General features: G+C 39.6%; 1 protein-coding gene across 2 annotated transcripts in view; it reads right to left on the reverse strand.

Annotated features, from left to right (window-relative positions):
• SIK2 (salt inducible kinase 2) overlaps positions 1-18,443 on the reverse strand; it is a 173,518-nt gene that overhangs the window by 17,202 nt on the left and 137,873 nt on the right. For both annotated transcript variants that reach the window (XM_036743101.1, XM_036743102.1), the window contains exons 7-9: positions 17,353-17,573; positions 15,241-15,393; positions 7,159-7,323 (exon numbers count right to left, since the gene is read on the reverse strand). In XM_036743101.1, coding sequence (XP_036598996.1) covers positions 7,159-7,323; positions 15,241-15,393; positions 17,353-17,573 — 539 coding nt within the window. The remainder of the gene's footprint in view (positions 1-7,158; positions 7,324-15,240; positions 15,394-17,352; positions 17,574-18,443) is intronic.

Genomic DNA, 18,443 nt, shown 5'->3' on the forward strand with positions numbered 1-18,443 from the left:
TTTGAGAATGACACATCAACAACAACAGGTTTGCCCTGTACTTAAAAGGCAGAAGTGCATCTAGTAATGAGCTGAGGCTTCCGAACAGAGCAGACATTCACAGTGTCCTTTCTTTCTAGCACTCAGACTCTTGCCTACCTGAGCCTAGGTCATCTTTGGAAGAAGGCAACTTGATGGCACATCAAATGGACCTGGGAAAAGCTTGTGCTCACCAGATTCTCCAAGAAAGGATATTCTCTTACTGAATTAGTTAACTACAGTTTAGATTTTGGGAAATGAACGTTTGTATATAAGATTTACCCATTTCCTCATACAATCAGTTTGGTCCATGAGAAGCTATTATTATTATTAGCCAGAATAACCTTTTGCTCTCATCAGAATACCTCAGAATCTGCTCTTTGTTGTGGCATATCTTTCTCCTATCCATAACAGCTGTTTAAATGGCAAGTGGTAAGACCAGGAGAAAACATTTTCTGATGCCCTGGGGCTTGATTGAATTTAAGACTGTTAAAAAGTGGCGATCAGTCTCTGGTTATGGCTCAGCTGCTCTTGCCACTGGACTATTCTCTTCAGCCTGCCTTCAATTTGGTTATAACAATTCCCACTTACATATAGTTGTAAGGCTTACTTTCCCCCCAAGAACACTGTGAGGCAGGCAGTGAAAGTATCAGCCCTATTTTACAGATGGAGAAAGTGAGGCTCAAAGATGTTAAATGACTTGAATGTGATTACATAACTTGTAAATGTCAAAGGTGAAATCTGAACCCAGGTTTCCTGACTCTGTCTACCTGTACTCTTTCTTTCCATTATCTCATGCCATTACGGGGAGAAGTAGGATTATGAATTCTAAGTATACTGTCAAAGACCTGGCCCATGCTCTTTATTCTTCCCTCCTTTGCCAGGTTGGCAAAAGAGCCAAGAGAAGTTACTATACCTGGCACAGACTGTCTTATTCTGGCATTAAAATGGGCAAAGGTGCCATTATTACACATGGTAACCTTAGGCGCAACAATAAAAAGTGCTTGTGTAACACTGGGAATGAGAGGCATCTTCACTTGGCATCTGGACTCATTATCGATCAGATGAAGTGGGGTGTAATAATGCTTTCAACAGCACTTTAGGATTTCCTTCTTCCCAAGACTTTAAAACTTTGGACATTTGGTGGCAAAAATGGCTGGCAGGTTTTGTGCAATATCAGCTATTAGAAATAAGCTATTTTGTTCTAGAAACAATCTCTGCTGCTTGACGCACGCAGAGAATCAGAGGGCTTCTGAAATGTAACAAGGGCTGGAGAGATCGCTAACACTTTGAAAGGCATTCCTTTTTCCTTCTCCTTGAAGTTAGTTCACAGTTATGAGAAACTATACACATAGAAGTCACTGAAGTGTTTAGGGTACAAACAGGACTCACAACAGTCAGTGCTCCTATCAACAAGGGATAAAGCTTCTTGGTCTATCATAAAAAAAGAATGCTTGAAAAATAAGAGGTTTCTGCACCAATAAGTAGTATCATTTATAGCCAACAAAAATAGCAGAAATAAAAAAGTAAAAATAAAAAAGCTACATTATACCACTGCATTTTGAAACAAATGTCACTGTTGTCTATGAAAATTCATCACCATCCACACATTTTCATGGCCCAATTTCCCTCGTTTTGGCTGGCAGAAGAGGAGTGGTGATTTGGAAAATCTTATTATTGGCCTCTGTGGTCCCCACAAAAGGAAAACAGGAAGGGATTATGAAATATGTAGAAACACTTCTTTGCAGCACTCACCACCTTCAAAACAACAAATACAACCCCAAAACTCATTCCACAAACTCAAAATGAGACCAAGCACCAGTTTTCAGTGTCCACTTGTAGCTACCTTTGCTATGACCCTAAGCTTATTTATACTGTTCAGAGCATTTGGACTGATGACCTGAATGTAGAGCAGAGAAGTAGATAGAATACTGAACCTGGGATAAGGAAGCCATGGGTTTTATTACCACCTTTAACACTTAATGGCTGGGTAAACACATGAACAACTCACTTAATTCTGAGCCTCAGCTTTCTCATCTGTAAAATAGAGATAATAATACCTGTTAAGTACTTCCATCCCAGGGGTACTGTGAGTCTCAGATGAAGTAATGTATAAAGGCTTTGCAAACATTAAAACCTATATAAAACCATCACCTATAATCTGCCATCACAATAATCATAATGAATATGCTGCAAGCACACAATTCCCTAATAGCCTCAGGGATGAATGCAGTCTATCTAGATATTTTAGACAGCTGTAAATAATCAAGAGGTTTGGATAAGAAGGGATCACGGGATAGGGAGCTTAGAGACATCTAGTCTAATTCTATTCAGTTCACAAATAACAAATCTGAGGCCTGGAGAGGTGAAGTGGTTTCTCCAAAGTTATATGTGTAAAACTGGACCAGCATTTGAACTCAGGTCCTTTAATTCCAAATTAAGAGGCTCTATCTCTTATACCACAGCCACTCCTTAAGGTCTATCCTGGCTCTTTTGGGATTGGAGCCTGAGAGGACTCATACCTTTAAAGGAGACCACAGGTCTCAATAAGGATCATAGGGAGATGCGGTCCCCTTGATATTTACTATAAATGTCAGTTACTGAGGAAAGAAATGAAATTAGTGAATATAAGATGTTATGAAATGTTTGCTAAAAAATATAATGGGTAGAAAATGCTATAACCAAATGCACATCAATCAAACTAAATACAAAGATGAGCTGTAGTTGTATCTGACCAACCCTCAGAGCTGTAGAGCTGAAGGAATGGAAGAGATCTCAGGAATCATCTATTTCAACTCCTATTCAAATCCCCTTCCTACCATCCCTAAGCGGTCATCCAATCTCTTCTTAAACACTGCCAGAAGCAAGGAGTGTGCCATGGGCTGAGTCAGCTCACTCCAGTTTTCTTTTTTTTAATTTTTTAAAATTTATTTAATATTTTTAGTTTTCACCATTGAGTTCCACAAGAGTTTGAATTACAAAATTTCTCCCCATTTCTACCCTCCCCCACACTCCAAGATGGCATATATTCTGATTGCCCCATTCCGCAGTCAGCCCTCCCTTCTGTCATTCCAACTCCCCGCCATCCCCTTTTCCCTTACTTTCTTGCAGGGCAAGATAGATTTCTATGCTCCATTGCCTGTATATCTTATTTCCTAGCTGCATGTAAAAACTTTTTCTTTTTTTAACATCTGCTTTTAAAACTTTGAGTTCCAAATTCTCTCCCCTCTTCCCTCCCCACCCACCCTCCCTAAGAAGGCAAGCAATTCAACATAGGCCACATGTGTATCATTATGTAAAACCCTTCCACAATATTCATGTTGTGAAAGACTAACTATATTTTGCTCCTTCCTATCCTATCCCCCTTTATTCAATTTTCTCCCTTGACCCTGTCCCTTTTCCAAAGTGTTTGCTTTTGATTACCTCCTCCCCCAATCTGCCCTGCCTTCTATCATCCCCCCTTTTTTATCTCCTTCCTCCTTCTTTGCTGTGGGGTAAGATACCCAATTGAGTGTGTATGTTATTCCCTCCTCAGGTCAAATCTGATGAGAGGAAGATTCCCTCATTCCCCCTCACCTGCCCCCTCTTCCCTTCCAACAGAACTGCTTTTTCTTGCCACTTTTATGCAAGATAATTTACCCCATTCTATCTCTCTCTTTCTCCCTCTCTCATCCCTTAATTTGATTTTATTTTTTAGGTATCATCCTCTGTATATATGTGTGTGCGTGTGTGTGTATGAGTGTGTGTATTCCCTTCAGCTACTCTGATACTGAGGTCTCATGAATTACATACATCATCTTTCCATGTAGGAATGTAAACAAAAAAGTTCAACTTTGGTAAGTCCCTTACGATTTCTCTTTCTTGTTTAACTTTTCATGCTTCTTTTGATTCTTGTGTTTGAAAGTCAAATTTTCTATTCAGCTCTGGTCTTTTCACTGAAAAAGCTTGAAAGTCCTCTATTTTATTGAAAATCCATATTTTGCCTTGGAGCATGACAGTTTTGCTGGGTAGGTGATTCTTGGTTTTAATCCTAGCTCCACTGACCTCCATAATATCATATTCCAAGCCCTTTGATCCCTTAATGCAGAAACTGGTAGATCTTGTGTTATCCTGATTGTATTTCCACAATACTCAAATTGTTTCTTTCTGGCTGCTTGCAGGATTTTCTCCTTGACCTGGGAGCTCTGGAATTTGGCGACAACATTCCTAGGAGTTTTTTTTTTTTTGGGATCTTTTTCAAGAGGCGATCGGTAGATTCTTTCAATTTCTATTTTACCCTCTGGCTCTAGAATGCCAGGGCAGGTCTCCTTGATAATTTCTTGAAAGATGATATCTAGGCTCTTTTTTTGATCATGGCTTTCAGGTAGTCCAATAATTTTTAAATGATCTCTCCTGGATCTATTTTCCAGGTCAGTGGTTTTTCCAATGAGATATTTCATATTGTCTTCCATTTTTTCATTGCTTTGGTTCTGTTTTATAATATCTTGATTTCTCATAAAGGCACTAGCTTCCACTTGCTCCAGTCTAATTTTTAAGGTAGTATTTTCTTCAGTGGTCTTTTGGACCTCCTTTTCCATTTGGCTAATTCTGCCTTTCAAGGCATTCTTCTCCTCATTGGCTTTTTGGAGCTCTTTTGCCATTTGAGTTAGTCTATTTTTTAAGGTGTTATTTTCTTCAGCATTTTTTGAGTCTCTTTTATTAGCCAGTCATTGACTTGTTTTTCATGGTTTTCTTGCATCACTCTCACTTCTCTTCCCTATTTTTCCTCTACTTCTCTAACTTGCTTTTCCAAATCCTTTTTGAGCTCTTCCATAGCCTGAGACCAGTTCATGTTTTTCTTGGAGGCTTTTGATGTAGGCTCTTTGACTTTGTTGATTTCTTCTGGCTGTATGTTTTGGTCTTCTTTGTCACCAAAGAAAGATCCCGAAGTCTGAGTCTGAATCTCGGTCCATTTTTGCTGCGGGGCCATGTTCCTACCCAACTATTTGACCCTTGAGTTTTCTGTCAGGGTATGAGTGCTTGTAGAGTATAAAGTACTTTGTCCCAAGCTAGAGGGGCTGCGCTATTGTTTTCAGAGCTATTTCTACACCGCAAGCTCTGACACGACAGTGTTGCTCCTCCCCCAAGAACTGCCAACCCAGACTCAGATCTGAGCAGGCTGTGCACTCCTGCTCTGATCTGCCACTTATTTACTCCTACCAGGTGGGCCTGGGGCCAGAAGCAACAGCAGCTGTAGTTCTGTCCTCAGAGCTGCACCACCTCCGCTGCCCCCAGGGCGGTGGCTGAACCGTGAACTCCTTTCACTCTGTCCCTGCAATTTTTTCCCACTAACCTTCTCTGTTGTCTTTGGTGTTTGTGGGTTGAGAAGTCTGGTAACTGCCACAGCTCACTGATTCAGGGCGCTAGGGCCTGTTCCGCCCAGCTTCCAGTCTTGTTGGTCCTGGCACAGCCCATGTTGTTCCACTCCACTGTTCCGCTGCACTCCCAGCTCCGTGCGATAGACCTTACCCAGTGACAATCCAGGCTGTCCTGGACTGGAGCCCCACTTCCCTCTGCTATTTTGTGGGTTCTGCAGTTCCAGAATTTGTTCAGAGCCATTTTTTTTCGGTGTTTGGAGGTTCCTGGGGGAAAGCCCTAGGCAAGTCCCCGCCACCATCTTGGCTCTGCCCCCCTCACTCCAGTTTTCTAAGGTTCTAATAGTTTCTATGTGTAGTGATTTATAGATCCCAAAGGAGGCAGTATTAGGGAGGAGAACCAGCTAAAACGAACAAGCTAACAAAACTATAACAAGCAAAAAAATGAACTTAGCTGATTTGCAAGGCAGAGTTATACCAGGACTCTAGAATTGTTCCCTCCATACAAAAGCCTTAAGTAGCATTCTGAATCTTCCCCCAAACACTTTCAATTTGTTCCCTAGTCACAATAAAACTCACATGCTTTAAAATAATTGCTCACTCTAAATAATAATGCAGACAGTGTCCCATTTTTATGTTTGGGGCCTGATGCTCTCAAAGATGAAATTTTAATAACCCATGTTTGTCTTTTCTCAGAGCTTCAAAAAAGGTGAATTTTTTGGGGGGGCCCTTCTTATCTCTTCCCTCCCAACTTATGTCCAGATTTCAAGTGTGCAAAGAAATGGAATAAGAATGCTTCCCAATCAAGTGGGAGGGGAGGTAGTAATAGCTCATAGGGTATACTGAACACCATTCTAACAAACCTTTTTAGTGCAGGGAAGTAGGGAAAGAGAAGCCTATCACCCGAGATGGCAATGTTTGTAGTACCTATCATTACAATCCCTAATGGTTAGCAGCAGCTCAGTTTTACATCTTATCAAAAGCACTGCATTCCTGTTTCACATCCTGGCATCAAACTGTCTGCTCTCCATCTGAAAAGCAATGTCATTTATACATGTGCAAAAACTCATCTCTTTCAACTATGACCAAACTCCAGCTATTTAACTAGCAAAAAGATAGTTCCATGGGTTTACAGCCACAGGACAATCAGAGAATAGTGGGAACATGTTGTCATGTCAACATGTCAAACTTTGTCCTTTGTAATAACTATTTCACAGGTATGTAGAAGTACCTTTTGCTTCTCCCTCCCCTCAAAAAGTCCCCAAAACATAAAAACCCTGCAACTCACTAAAAGGGAGATGAGAAGGGGGCTGGATCCTTGAGGAATAGAGGAAAGGCTTTTCAGAGGCAATGTGCTATAGTCGATAGAGCACTGAATTTGGAGTCAGGAAAACCCAAGTCTGAATTCTGCCTCCAACATCACTAGCCATGTGACCACAGGCAAATCATTTAACCTCTTGGCCTCAGTGTTCTTATCTGTAACACAGGGATGATGATACTTGAGTGCCTCCCTCAGGGAGCTATTGTGAAGACAAAATAAGATGTACACAGTGCTTTGCAAAATTTAAAAGGGCTACATAAATTTCAATTAGGGCACAAAAGAAAAGTTCCAAACTAGGAAAATACCTCATTGATTAGTGCAGAGGTATATGACTGGTATTTTTCCATGGATTCTTTTTGTAGTACCCTGCAGTTTGTGCTATTGAAAAACTGCCACTGCTGAATGCTGTGAGGAAACCAAACCTCCCATGAATTCTGCTCCGAACGATGTAAGAACACACTGTACCTTTGGTGTATCAACTCGTTCTTCCTCCATGAATGTTGCCTCAGCCTGGCATCCAGAACTGGGAAAGGAAAAGGCCTCCACGTTTGATGTTTGAGGGAGAATGGGGGACCTCATCAGTCTCATATTCTGTGAACGTATGGTCATTGGGGGACCAACAGTTTGTGCCTATAGAGCAGGAAGAATATATTTTGGTAAAATAAACAAAATCTATCACAAGCAAAAAAAGTTCAAAAATAATATTCTTTGGGTACAAATGAAAACAATCAAATGTTGGAATCGTAGGTAGACTGTTCTCCCTCCTATATAAAAAGGGGAAAGTTCTGATGTGTAGAAAATTAATAAGGCAGATATGTGTGTTCTGAAATGATCTGACACATTGTCCTAATGCTGGACTCTGGTCTCTGATTTTCATTACAGTTCCAAGTTGTGGGGCATGATTTCGTCAGGGTGGCAGAGGACCTTTAGAGCAGGGCTCTGAACATGTATCCCATGTTGTTTTTTATATTTATATTTTTGTGTTGTAGGAGATAAAATATCTCTGCGGCTATGGATGGAATGAGCCAAACAAAAAAAGATGATAGAGTAATCAGTGTGATACTGAGCTTATACTTGGGAAAAATGAACTTACTTTAGAAGGTTCTACCTCCTGTCTTTTATGCCTTTTCTGCTGGGTATTCTAGGCTAACTGGCATAAAAAATACTTCTTTCAAAACAGAAGGAATTGAAAGGGAGGGGGAGAGGGAAAGGAAAAGAAAGGAGTGAAAGAGGGGAAGGTAGGAGAGTGTTTATTCTTTGTGATGTGAATAGGGGTTCCTTAATGCTATTATGGAACATGGAAAAGGCAATTTTTAAAGAATGAACAGGTTTATCAGTCTCCTACTATCTATTTATGTAATTATATTCACTGTATGGATACATAGATATGTATAGATTACATGGATACACAGAACACCCTGGAGGAATGTTCACCATAATGGACACTTTGGAAAGGCAAGGAAGGATTGCCAGGACAGCCACTACTTAGGGAAGTGTGACCAGTACGTCTTATATTGAGGGAACGAAAGGGAACAAATGATCAGTTTCTAGAAAGATTTATTTCTCCATGAAATGCGAGCTCCTTTCCATGCAACATGGTCACGTTAGTTAAGTGCTGACTCACCAGGTATTCAACAATTCTTCATATTAGTACACAATTAAGTCTCTCATTAGTATGATAAAGGAAAAATTTTAAATGGAAGCAAACACTACTGAATTACTGTGAAATTATGGCCAAAATGGAAGCTTCTCCCTAAATTTTATTGGATTTTTTTATAAAGCAGTAAAAATATCTTTAAAATGGTTTTTCTATTGCCTGATAAGAGGTACAACCAAAAAACTACCTTGTGGTCAAAAGCCACCAGAAGCATGCCAAAGCGTCTACCTGCTTGGTAAAGTTTTAACAATGAAAGTAATCAAGTTCCAAAATCTTAAGCCTGGAGGGGAACTTAACTCAAAGATCATCTAGGTTCAACTTTCTCATTTGACAGGTAAAGCATTTAACACTGGCTTTAAATTTCTTTTATTTTTTAAATAATATTTTATTTTTTTCCCCAATTACTTGCCGAGACAATTTTTAGCACTCATTTTTACAAGATTTTGAGTTCTAAATTCCTCCCCCCCCTTTCTAAAATGGTAGGCAATTTGATATAGCTTATACATGTGCTATCACGTAAAATGTATCTCCATATTAGTCGCAGTTGTGAAAGAAGAAACAGATCAAAAGAAAAAAAAACATGAAAAAGAATAAAGGGAAAAAAGTGCTTCCATCTACATTTAGCATTCTTTATCCAGATGTTGACAGTATTTTCCTCTGTGAGTCCTTTTTACTTCTCTTAGATCATTGCGTTGCTGAGAAGAGCTGAGTCATTCATGGTTGATCATCACACAATGTTGCCGATACCTAGAACATTGTTTTCCTGGTTCTGCTCATTCCACTTTGCATCAGTTCGTACAAGTCTAAGTGTTTCTGAAGTCTGCCTGTTCATCACTCTTACTGCACAACAGTATTCCATTACATTCATATACCACAACTTGTTCAGCCATTTCCCAATTGATGGGCATCCCCTCAATTTCCAATATTTTGCCATTATGAAAAGGGCTGCTACAAATATATTTGCACATGTAGATCCTTTACCTTTTTTTATGACCTCTTTGGGATACAGACCCAGTAGTGGTATTGCTGGGTCAAAGGTTTGGCTGCCCTTCAGACATAGTTCCAAATTGCTCTATAGAATTGTTGGATCAGGTCGTAACTCTGCAAACAATGCATTAGTGTCCCAATTTTCACACATCCTCTCCAACATTTATCATTCTCTTTTTTTTTGTCACATTGGCCAATCTGATAGGTGTGAAATAGTACCTCAGAATTGTTTTGATTTGCATTTCTTTAATCAAAAGTGATTTAGAGCTTTGATAGAAAGCTTTGATTTCTTCATCTGAAAACTGCCTGGTCATGTCCTTTGACCATTTATCAATTGGGGAATGGCTTGTGTTCTTATAAATTTGACACAGTTCTCTATATACTTGAGAAATGAGGCCTTTATCAGAGACACTTGCTGAAAAGTGTTTCCCAGCTTTCTGCTTTCCTTCTAATCCTGGCCACACTGGTTTTGTTTGTACAAAACCTTTTTAATATAATCAAAATTATGTATTTTATATTTCATAATGCTCTCTATCTCTTGTTTAGTCATGAACATGTAATGCACTTAACTTCTTTAAGAATTTGGATGCTATACTACTTGATGCATGTATGTTTAGTATTGATATTACTTCATTGTCTATGGTATCTTTTAGCAAGATGTAGTTTCCTTCTTATCTCTTCTAACTAGGTCTATTTTTGGTTTTGCTTCCTGTGAGATCAGGATTGCTACCCCTGCTTTTTTTTGTTTTAACTTCAGATGAAGTTAGACTCTGCTCCAGCCCCTTACCTTTACTTTCTGTGTGTGTCTCTTTGCTTCAAGTGTATTTCTTGTAAACAATATGTCGAAGGATTGTTTTTTGATCCACTCTGCTATCCGCTTCAGTTTTATGTGAGAGTTTATCTCATTCACATTTATGTTTACTATTTTCCTTTATCCTCTTTTTCCTCCTGTTTGTCCTCTCTCTCCTTTCCCTCCCTGACAGTGTTTGCTTCTGTCTACCGCCTCCCCTGGTTTGCCCTCTCTTCTGTCGGTCTGCCCTGCCCCCTCCCCCATCTCTTCTCTTCCTATTCTCCTGTTGGGTAAGACAGATTTCTATATTCAACTGGTTGTGTATATTATTCTCTCTTTGAGCCAATACTGATGAGAGTAAGGTTCAAGCAATGCCCATTGCCTACTCTCCCATCTTTCCCTCCACTGCAACAGATTTTTCTTGCCTCCTCATGTGAAATAATTTACCCCACTCTACCTCACCCTTTCTTCTGCACCCTGTGCTATCATGTATCACCTCTTTCTCATCCCTTCATTATTTTTGTATGTCATTCCCTCAAATTCACCTTATATCTGTACTCTCTATCTACGTATATTCTTCTAACTGTACTATTAGTGATACAATTTTTAAGAATTACAAGTATAGTCTTCCCATGTAGGGATGTAAACAGCTCAGCTCTATTGAATCCCTTATGTTTTCTTTTCCCCTTTTCTTGGGTCTTGATATTGGAAATCATTTTTTTTTGTTCATCTAGTCTTCTTATGAAAGCTTGATATTCCCCTATTTCATTTTTTCCCCTTGAAGTATTATGCTTAATTTTGCCGGTTAGGTGGTTGTAGTCCTAGCTCCTTCGCCTTCCAGAATACCACGTTCCATGACCTCTGATCCTTTTATGTTGTAGCTACTAAGTCCTGTGTAATCCTGACTGTGGCTCCCCGATATTTGTATTGTTTCTTTCTGGTCATTTGCAGGATTTTTTCCTTGACCTGATAGTTCTGAAATTTGCCTGCAATGTTCCTTGGGGTTTTTGTTTTGGGATCTATTTCCTGAGGTGATGGGTGAATTCTTTCAATGCCTATTTTGCCCTCTGTTTCCAGAATATCAGGGCAATTTTCCTTGATAATTTCTTGAAAGATGCTGTCCATGTTCTCCCTTTGATTATGGCTTTCAGGTAGTACAGTAATTCTGACATTGTCTCACCTGGATCTATTTTCCAAGTCAGTTGTTTTTCCAATTAGGTATTTTACATTTTCTACTCTTTTTTAATTCTTTTGAGTTTGATTTGATTCTTGATGTCTCATAGAGTCATTACTTTCCATTTGCCCAATTCTAACTTTTAAGGAGTTGTTTTCCTCAGTTAGCTCTTGTACTTCCTTTTCCATTTGGCCAATTCTACTTTTTAAGCAGTTTTCTTTTTCCAAGTTATTGAGTCTTTTTTGATAATTCTCTTGCATCACTCTCAATTTTTCCCCAATTTTTCTTCCACCTCTCTTATATAATTTTTAAGTTCCTTTTGGAGCTCTTTCATGAGTTCTTTCTGGGCTTGAGACCACTTCCCACTTTTCTTTGGGATTTTGCCCATAGGTGTTTTGACATTATTGTTATCTTCTGAGTTTGTATGTTGATCTTCCCTGTCACCATAACTTTCTATGGTCAGATTCTTTTTATATTTTTTGCTCATCTTTTTTTATTTTTGCTGTTTTTCCTTTCTTTTAAATTTGAGCTCTGCTCCAGGGGTGGAAGGGGCACTGTCTAGGTTTCTTGTGCCAGTGGCTACAGGCCCTGGCTGTTTACCTGGTGCTATACTGATGTTGCCGATGCCCACAGGGGCCCCTCATGTCTGGTGCTGTGCTGAGGAGGTGGCTGGTACTGCTGGAGGCTGTAGGAGTCTGGCAGGTTACCTGGTGCTGAGCCAGGGTCCTAGTGCTGGTGTCTAGGGTGTGCTGAGGCCAGTGGGTTGTTTATGAATTTCCTCAGGGCTACACTGAAGCAGGTGGTGTTCTGGCTGCTGGAGGTTGCCTGTTTGCCCATGGCTATGCTGAAGCACATGAGGGCTCTCAGATTTGGGAGTCTGCTCATTCCTCTAGCAATGCTGAGGCATGTGGGGGTTCCTGATGTTAGCATTTGGCTGCTCCACTGCAGCTCAGGATTTCCTACTGGTTTGCTGCTGCTAGCTTGATGGGACCCTTCCTGTCTTAGATTGCTTTCCCCTTTTACCCAAGTGAGACAGACCTTCCTTGCCGATCTTCCAAGTTTCTTGGGCTAAGATTGTTTTGCCCTGTCGTTTTGCTGGTCCTGGTGTTCCAGGATTTGTTTGGGGGCACTAGGCTTTAAATTTCTCTCTTTTTTTTTATAAATTTATTTTTTATTTTTAGTTTACAAGATTCAGTTCCACAAGTTTTTGGTTTCCAAATTTTCTCTCCCTCCCTCTCCCCCCCGCCAAGATGGCATGTAATCCAATGTAGGTTCTACATATACCTTCATGCTGAACTTATTTACATAAGTCCAGTTGTAAAGAAGAATTATAACCAACAGAATGAATCATGAGAAAGGAGAAACAAAACCAAAAAAAGGGAAAAAAAAGAGAGCAAATAGTCTGCCCCAATCTGCATTCAGACTCCATAATTCTTTCTCTGGATGTGCATATAGGCTTTAAATTTCTAATGGATGTACCTTAATTATTTAAATTCCAACAAATTCCTAAGGAGTCTCAGTGAAACGCTAAGGTGATGTTTTCCAAGGATCAGAAATAATGAAATTAGAAAAAAGCAACATTATATTTGGTTCCCTGAAATGGTTATCATACAAGTATCATGGCATCATGATGACAGATGCAAAAGGTGAGAGTATACTAGTATTTTATATGGTATTATAGAACATAGAAGTGAAATATGCAATATATGAAAATTTCTCTTTAAAGAAAAGATGGTTTCCATTCCTTAATTGATAAATGGTTTTAGGATATGAACAATCAATTGTCAAGGGAAGAAACTCAAGTGATCAATAGCCATATGAAAAAATACTCTAAGTCACTAATAATTAGCATAGTGCAAATCCAAGGGAGTGAGGGTTCTACTTCAGACAAATGTTGGAGGGGCTGTGGGAAAATACATACATTAATGTACCGTTGGTGGAGCTATTAATTGGTCTATCCATTGTGGAAAGCAATCTGGAATTATGCCAAAAAATGATAACACCACTATGCATATGTCTTAAAGAGAGAGAAAAAGGACATATATAGACACAAATATTTTATAATAACTCTTTTTGTTGCAGCAAAGAACTGGAAACAAAAGAGGATATCCATCAACCGGGAAATGGCTGAACAAATTATGAATTGAAATATTATTGCATTATAAGAAATGACAAAAGGGATGGTTTCAGAAAACCATGGGAAGACTTGTGTAAACTGATGCAGAAAGTGAGCAGAACCAGAAGAAAGTTTACACAACACTGTAAAAAAGAACTTTTGAAAGCCATAAGAATTCTGATCAATGCAATGATTAAGCACGATTCCAGAAGAGAGATAATGAAGCAGGTTACCCACCTCCTGACAAAGAGGAGAGGGACTCAAGATGCAGAATGAGACATAGTCAAAGTCAGAATCTGTTTTGTTTGTCTGTGCCTATTTGTGACAGGAGTTTTGTTCTTTATCTCCCCATTCTCATGGGGGGAGGGGTACAGAGAAGGTGGCAGGGAAAGAAAACAAATGCTTGTTAATTGAAAAAGCATATATAAAAAGATGGCTTTTCATATTTCATCACTCCCTAAACTGATGCTTCTGAAGGTACACATCACAACCCTTTTAAAAATCCTTAGCAGTAACTTTCAAACATTTTATGCATTATCAGCTACCCAAGGACAGCAGTGAGATATCCCTGTTACAGAAAGCAAGCAAGCTAAGATCCAGAGAGGTTCAGAGATAGTGACTTGCCCAAGACACCACTATTCATCTTAGGAGTCTTCTGACTCCTACACCCGTGCCTCTGCCCCTGTATCATGCTGCTTTTCCAAGCAGAGGTGTTTTACTTGTGGCAAACTTATGGAGGAATACAGACAACAGTTTCTCAGAAGAGTAGGCGTGGATGAGTTGTGCTTACCATCCCTGGAAAGAATATCTGCATTGATGAGATCATGGATCTGAGTACTGGAATATTCATTTCTCTTTATATATTGTGTAAGGACCTATGCTAGGTCAAATGTTACGTAAAATGACCACATGAGACACATACAAACTACAGCCACGTTGCTTAGAGACAGCACAGCACCTTGGGCAAGTTACTGTCTTTGAACTTTAGCATTCTTTTCCCCTACGATGGGCACACATGCCTTCTCTGCCTGATAGGGCTATTATGAGCCCAAATGAAATGATGTGAGAAATGAAGACTCTAAAAAGGACACATAAATGTAAGATATTAAGACAGGAGGCAATGTGGCAAAATGGAAGGATTATTGGATAAGGAAATTAGGTGTGTGTGCTAGTCTCAGCTCTACTGCTTTTTGTTGGTGGGACCTTGGGAAAGTGTTCTGAGTCTCAGTTGATATGTCTAATTTCAGTACTGTTCACCACACAGGGTTGTGGTAAAGATCAAAGGAGATAACAGATGTTGAAGAGGTTTGTAAACTGTAAAATGCTCTGCAAATGTAATGTATTATTATGATCGGGAGACAGAAAAATGAAGAACCAAGTACCAAATGCAACAAGAGCTCAAATTTACCCATACTCTACAGTGACCACTGCCCTTTCCTCGCTGGGAAGCTGGCTAGTGACATGACTAGTGACAGGTCTGGGGAAGGAATGTAGATTTCACTCCAAATCCAGGGCTCCACTCCCTCTAGGCCATGCTCCTAATTCAGTCAATTGTGAACAACAACTAAAAAAGCCCAATAATTAGAAATCCTTGAAGGGTGAAAAATGAAGGCTTTTGGATTTAGGAAGTCAATTAATCTTTCCAGAAAAGGGAAAGGAAGAGAAACTTCTGAGATGCTAATCAAAGGAACTATATGAAGGTATTATAATCAATGATATAGATGTAAATAGTGAAAGGGTTGACCCTTTCCTAATTGATGAAAAATGTGTCCAAAATAATTACACATGTACCCGACAAGACCACCAGCTGGACGAGGAGTTACCTTGGCAACTGTTTGTTCAGCAACAGTGCTGGGCCGACGCTGACGGGCATCAACTCTCTGCTCCACAGGGAAGCTGCTCCGGTGAGATTTTAGCCTTTCCACCAGTAAGTAATAGATAGCAGCAAAGTGGTTATAACTCTTGTTCTGCAAAGACTAAAAAGGAGAAAGCAACTATGTGAAGGCCAAGTTCAACACCTAATCAAGTTCATGCTTCTACACTTTCCTCAAGAATCAGGGAAAATCATGGACTTTTGGAAATGAGGACAAAGTGAATTATGCCTCAGAGTGAAGTCCAAGCATCTAGGGTACAAAAGAGAAAACAGCCACTCCCTGCATTTGACTGGCACCTTTAAATGAAGAGCCATCAATGGTAACTTGCTACTCTTCATACAGAAGGGCATGAGGTCTCAGCCTCATGAAGGAACTTTGTCTCTTCATCCTACAGCTGCAATCTTGAGGCCTGTATCAGCAATCTGAGCTAGGCAGTGCTAATTTTGTAGCCTTAACATAGGCCCAAACCGCTCACAATTCTAGACCAAGAATCACAGTAGTTTTGGGAGAACAATCTGGAATTTATTTGGTTTGAGGAAAAGATCTAGGAGAGGAGTAGAGAGATATTCTTTCTGTTCTTAGGTAATTTTTTCCTCTTATTTTTGTAGTCCTACACTTTTGATACTTTGAAAACAGAGCTTCCTCCCAATTTTTTACTTCCCGGCTCACCCACTTTCCTGCCCCAAACAGAACAGAGAGATTGACTGCTCCTTTAGCTCACGGCTTCATTGGACAGGGTAGAGTGACTGCTGGGTTGAGCTTTTAGTACAGAGATAGAGTAAGGCTGTAGGACCTTCATCCCCCGCAAGCCACCACTCTGGATGTCTTATAGGAATAAATGAAGAAAGACATCTGGGCAAATGAGAAAACCACAGTGTAGTTTTTCTCTGGGCTCCAGTGGAGAAAGAAAGGCTGGAAGGGTCTTCATCTCCAAAATAGCCATAAGTGTATTTTTCAGCTCCTCCTTGTTCTCACCTTGCAAAAAAATACCTTAAGCCTGGTTCATTAATCGTTGTCAAAAGCCTTCTGAATGTATGTAGCCTATCGAAATGCTATCTTTTTTGGGGTAGCTAGTGGCGCAGTGAGTACAGCACCGGCCCTGGAGTCAGGAGGATCTGAGTTCAAATCCAGCCTTAGACACTTGACACATTCACTAGCTGTGTGACTGTGGGCAAGTCACTTAACCCCAATTGCCCTGCCAAAAAACAAACACACACAAATTCTATCTTTTCTGAATGGTACAAAGTAATTTGTAAACATTTTATGAATTCTCAGTTTTATAATTTCTAAAACTTCCAAATCAAACTGACTTTCCTTTAGTTTCTTGTTTACTCGTCTACTCTATTTCCCCTTCTCGTTTCTCTTTTTTGTTTTCTTCGCCCTTTCCTTGTTTCCTTGCTTAAGATCCCCCATCCCCCATCCCACTCATTTTTCACCCATTTTGACACACATGATATAACTTCATGCAACTTCTAGGAATTATCTTCCCAGGAGTCACTTGATTATTTTCATCTTTTTCTTTCTGAGCAGTAAAGTACCTCTAGCAGCTCTTCTTACTTTTAGGTTGAAGGTTCAAGGAAAGGGACTGATACAATGAATAAAATGTAAGTAAATAGATGGTAGGAGACTGATCTAACCTGAAGGGAAAACTAAATAATAGTTATTCTGGTGACAGTCCTGATTGGGAGGAAGGAAGGGGGAATAAGCATTCATTGTGCAAAGGCATAGTCATTTCACTACTTTAGTGCTGATCACAGCCCCCCTGCAGGTTTTCCCACCAGCCTCACCTAAGCTTTCCACAGAAGATATGCCCAACAGACTGGAGGTCATCCTCTGGATCTTCCTGTTCATGTGTACCAGTGCCACACTCTGGCTATCTTAGCGATTATCTACTGATCTCTTTAGAGGGCTGACCTGCCTCCTCTTCCAATCTACTTACTTGAGGACAATGCCTTTTATGTATTTCTTGTGCTATTTTATTTATCCTCCCCAGGTGTCTATCATATTATGTTTAGAGATGCCAAGCACAATCAAATCAGAAAACAGCTTTGGATCCTTTACCTCCATGGTTTTCTGTTGATCTATTCCAAGGCTATGCATTAGCCGCAGCACCTGTTCATTATACTCCCCAAGAGATGGCTCATTTTCCTGCTCTTGTGGATAAAGAACAGGTCTTTGTACGGGAACTTCCACCAGCATCCACTTGTGCTCTTTTATTTGGGCTATTGTCAGTCTCTTAGATGGATCTAAGACCAACATCCTTCGGATGAGATGCTCACACTCTAGGGAAAGTAAAAAGTTAAAAAGAAACAGTCAAAGCACCTGTTAAGTATGACTATCTTTGCCTTCTTTGACATAGAGGTCCGCGTGCCAGTGAATGCTGCTGAAATGTATTTTGGCAATGAGTGGAGAGTTAAAAACAGTGGTCACAGTTGGGTCTGTCCTATTTTTATGCTAAATGAACTTTCTTACTAACAGGAAACAAATCTCTAGTCATGAACTTAGTTTTCTCCTAAAAACAAAACCAAACTTTACCCTTGAAGCAGGGAATTAACAACTTGTTCCTAAGTAGCTTTCAAGGCTAATTCCTGTCTCTTAAGGAGTTTAAGTGAGGAAAGTAACAACTGATAAACAGGAAAAACTTCTACTTAGCCTTTTCACAGACTTTTGATGGATTCCACAGCATCCCTTCTCAGAGAATGGGCTTCTTTGATAACTCTCAATGTCAGACATAGTTTAGAAATTAGACAAGATATTTTTAAGTAAGAAAGTTGAAGCAAGATTAAGATATTTATCATACATGTGTCATTTAGCAGTTGCATAGGCTCTCGGGTAGATTTTACAGTAATTTACAAAGATTTCCCTGAATGGCTTATTCACTTAAAGATGTGTAATCAGGAAAAACCTTCTGGCCAGCTTTAGTTATTAACAGAATTAAGATTAGTAATTTTGGAAACAATAGCAATCTAAAACTTAGTCAAAGAAAAGATATAAATAACTTCCTCCTATGTAACAATCCAAAAGAGGCTGGAAGGTACTAGGAAGTTATCAATTCAATTAAATAACTCTGCCAATTAGTTGTTATTAGTTTGTGACTTCCTGCCAAAGGAAAAAGGAAAATCCATTTTCTATTCAGAATAAAATGGTTGTGA

Source organism: Trichosurus vulpecula, chromosome 2 (assembly GCF_011100635.1).
Source record: "Trichosurus vulpecula isolate mTriVul1 chromosome 2, mTriVul1.pri, whole genome shotgun sequence".
Classification (NCBI taxonomy): Eukaryota; Metazoa; Chordata; class Mammalia; order Diprotodontia; family Phalangeridae; genus Trichosurus; species Trichosurus vulpecula.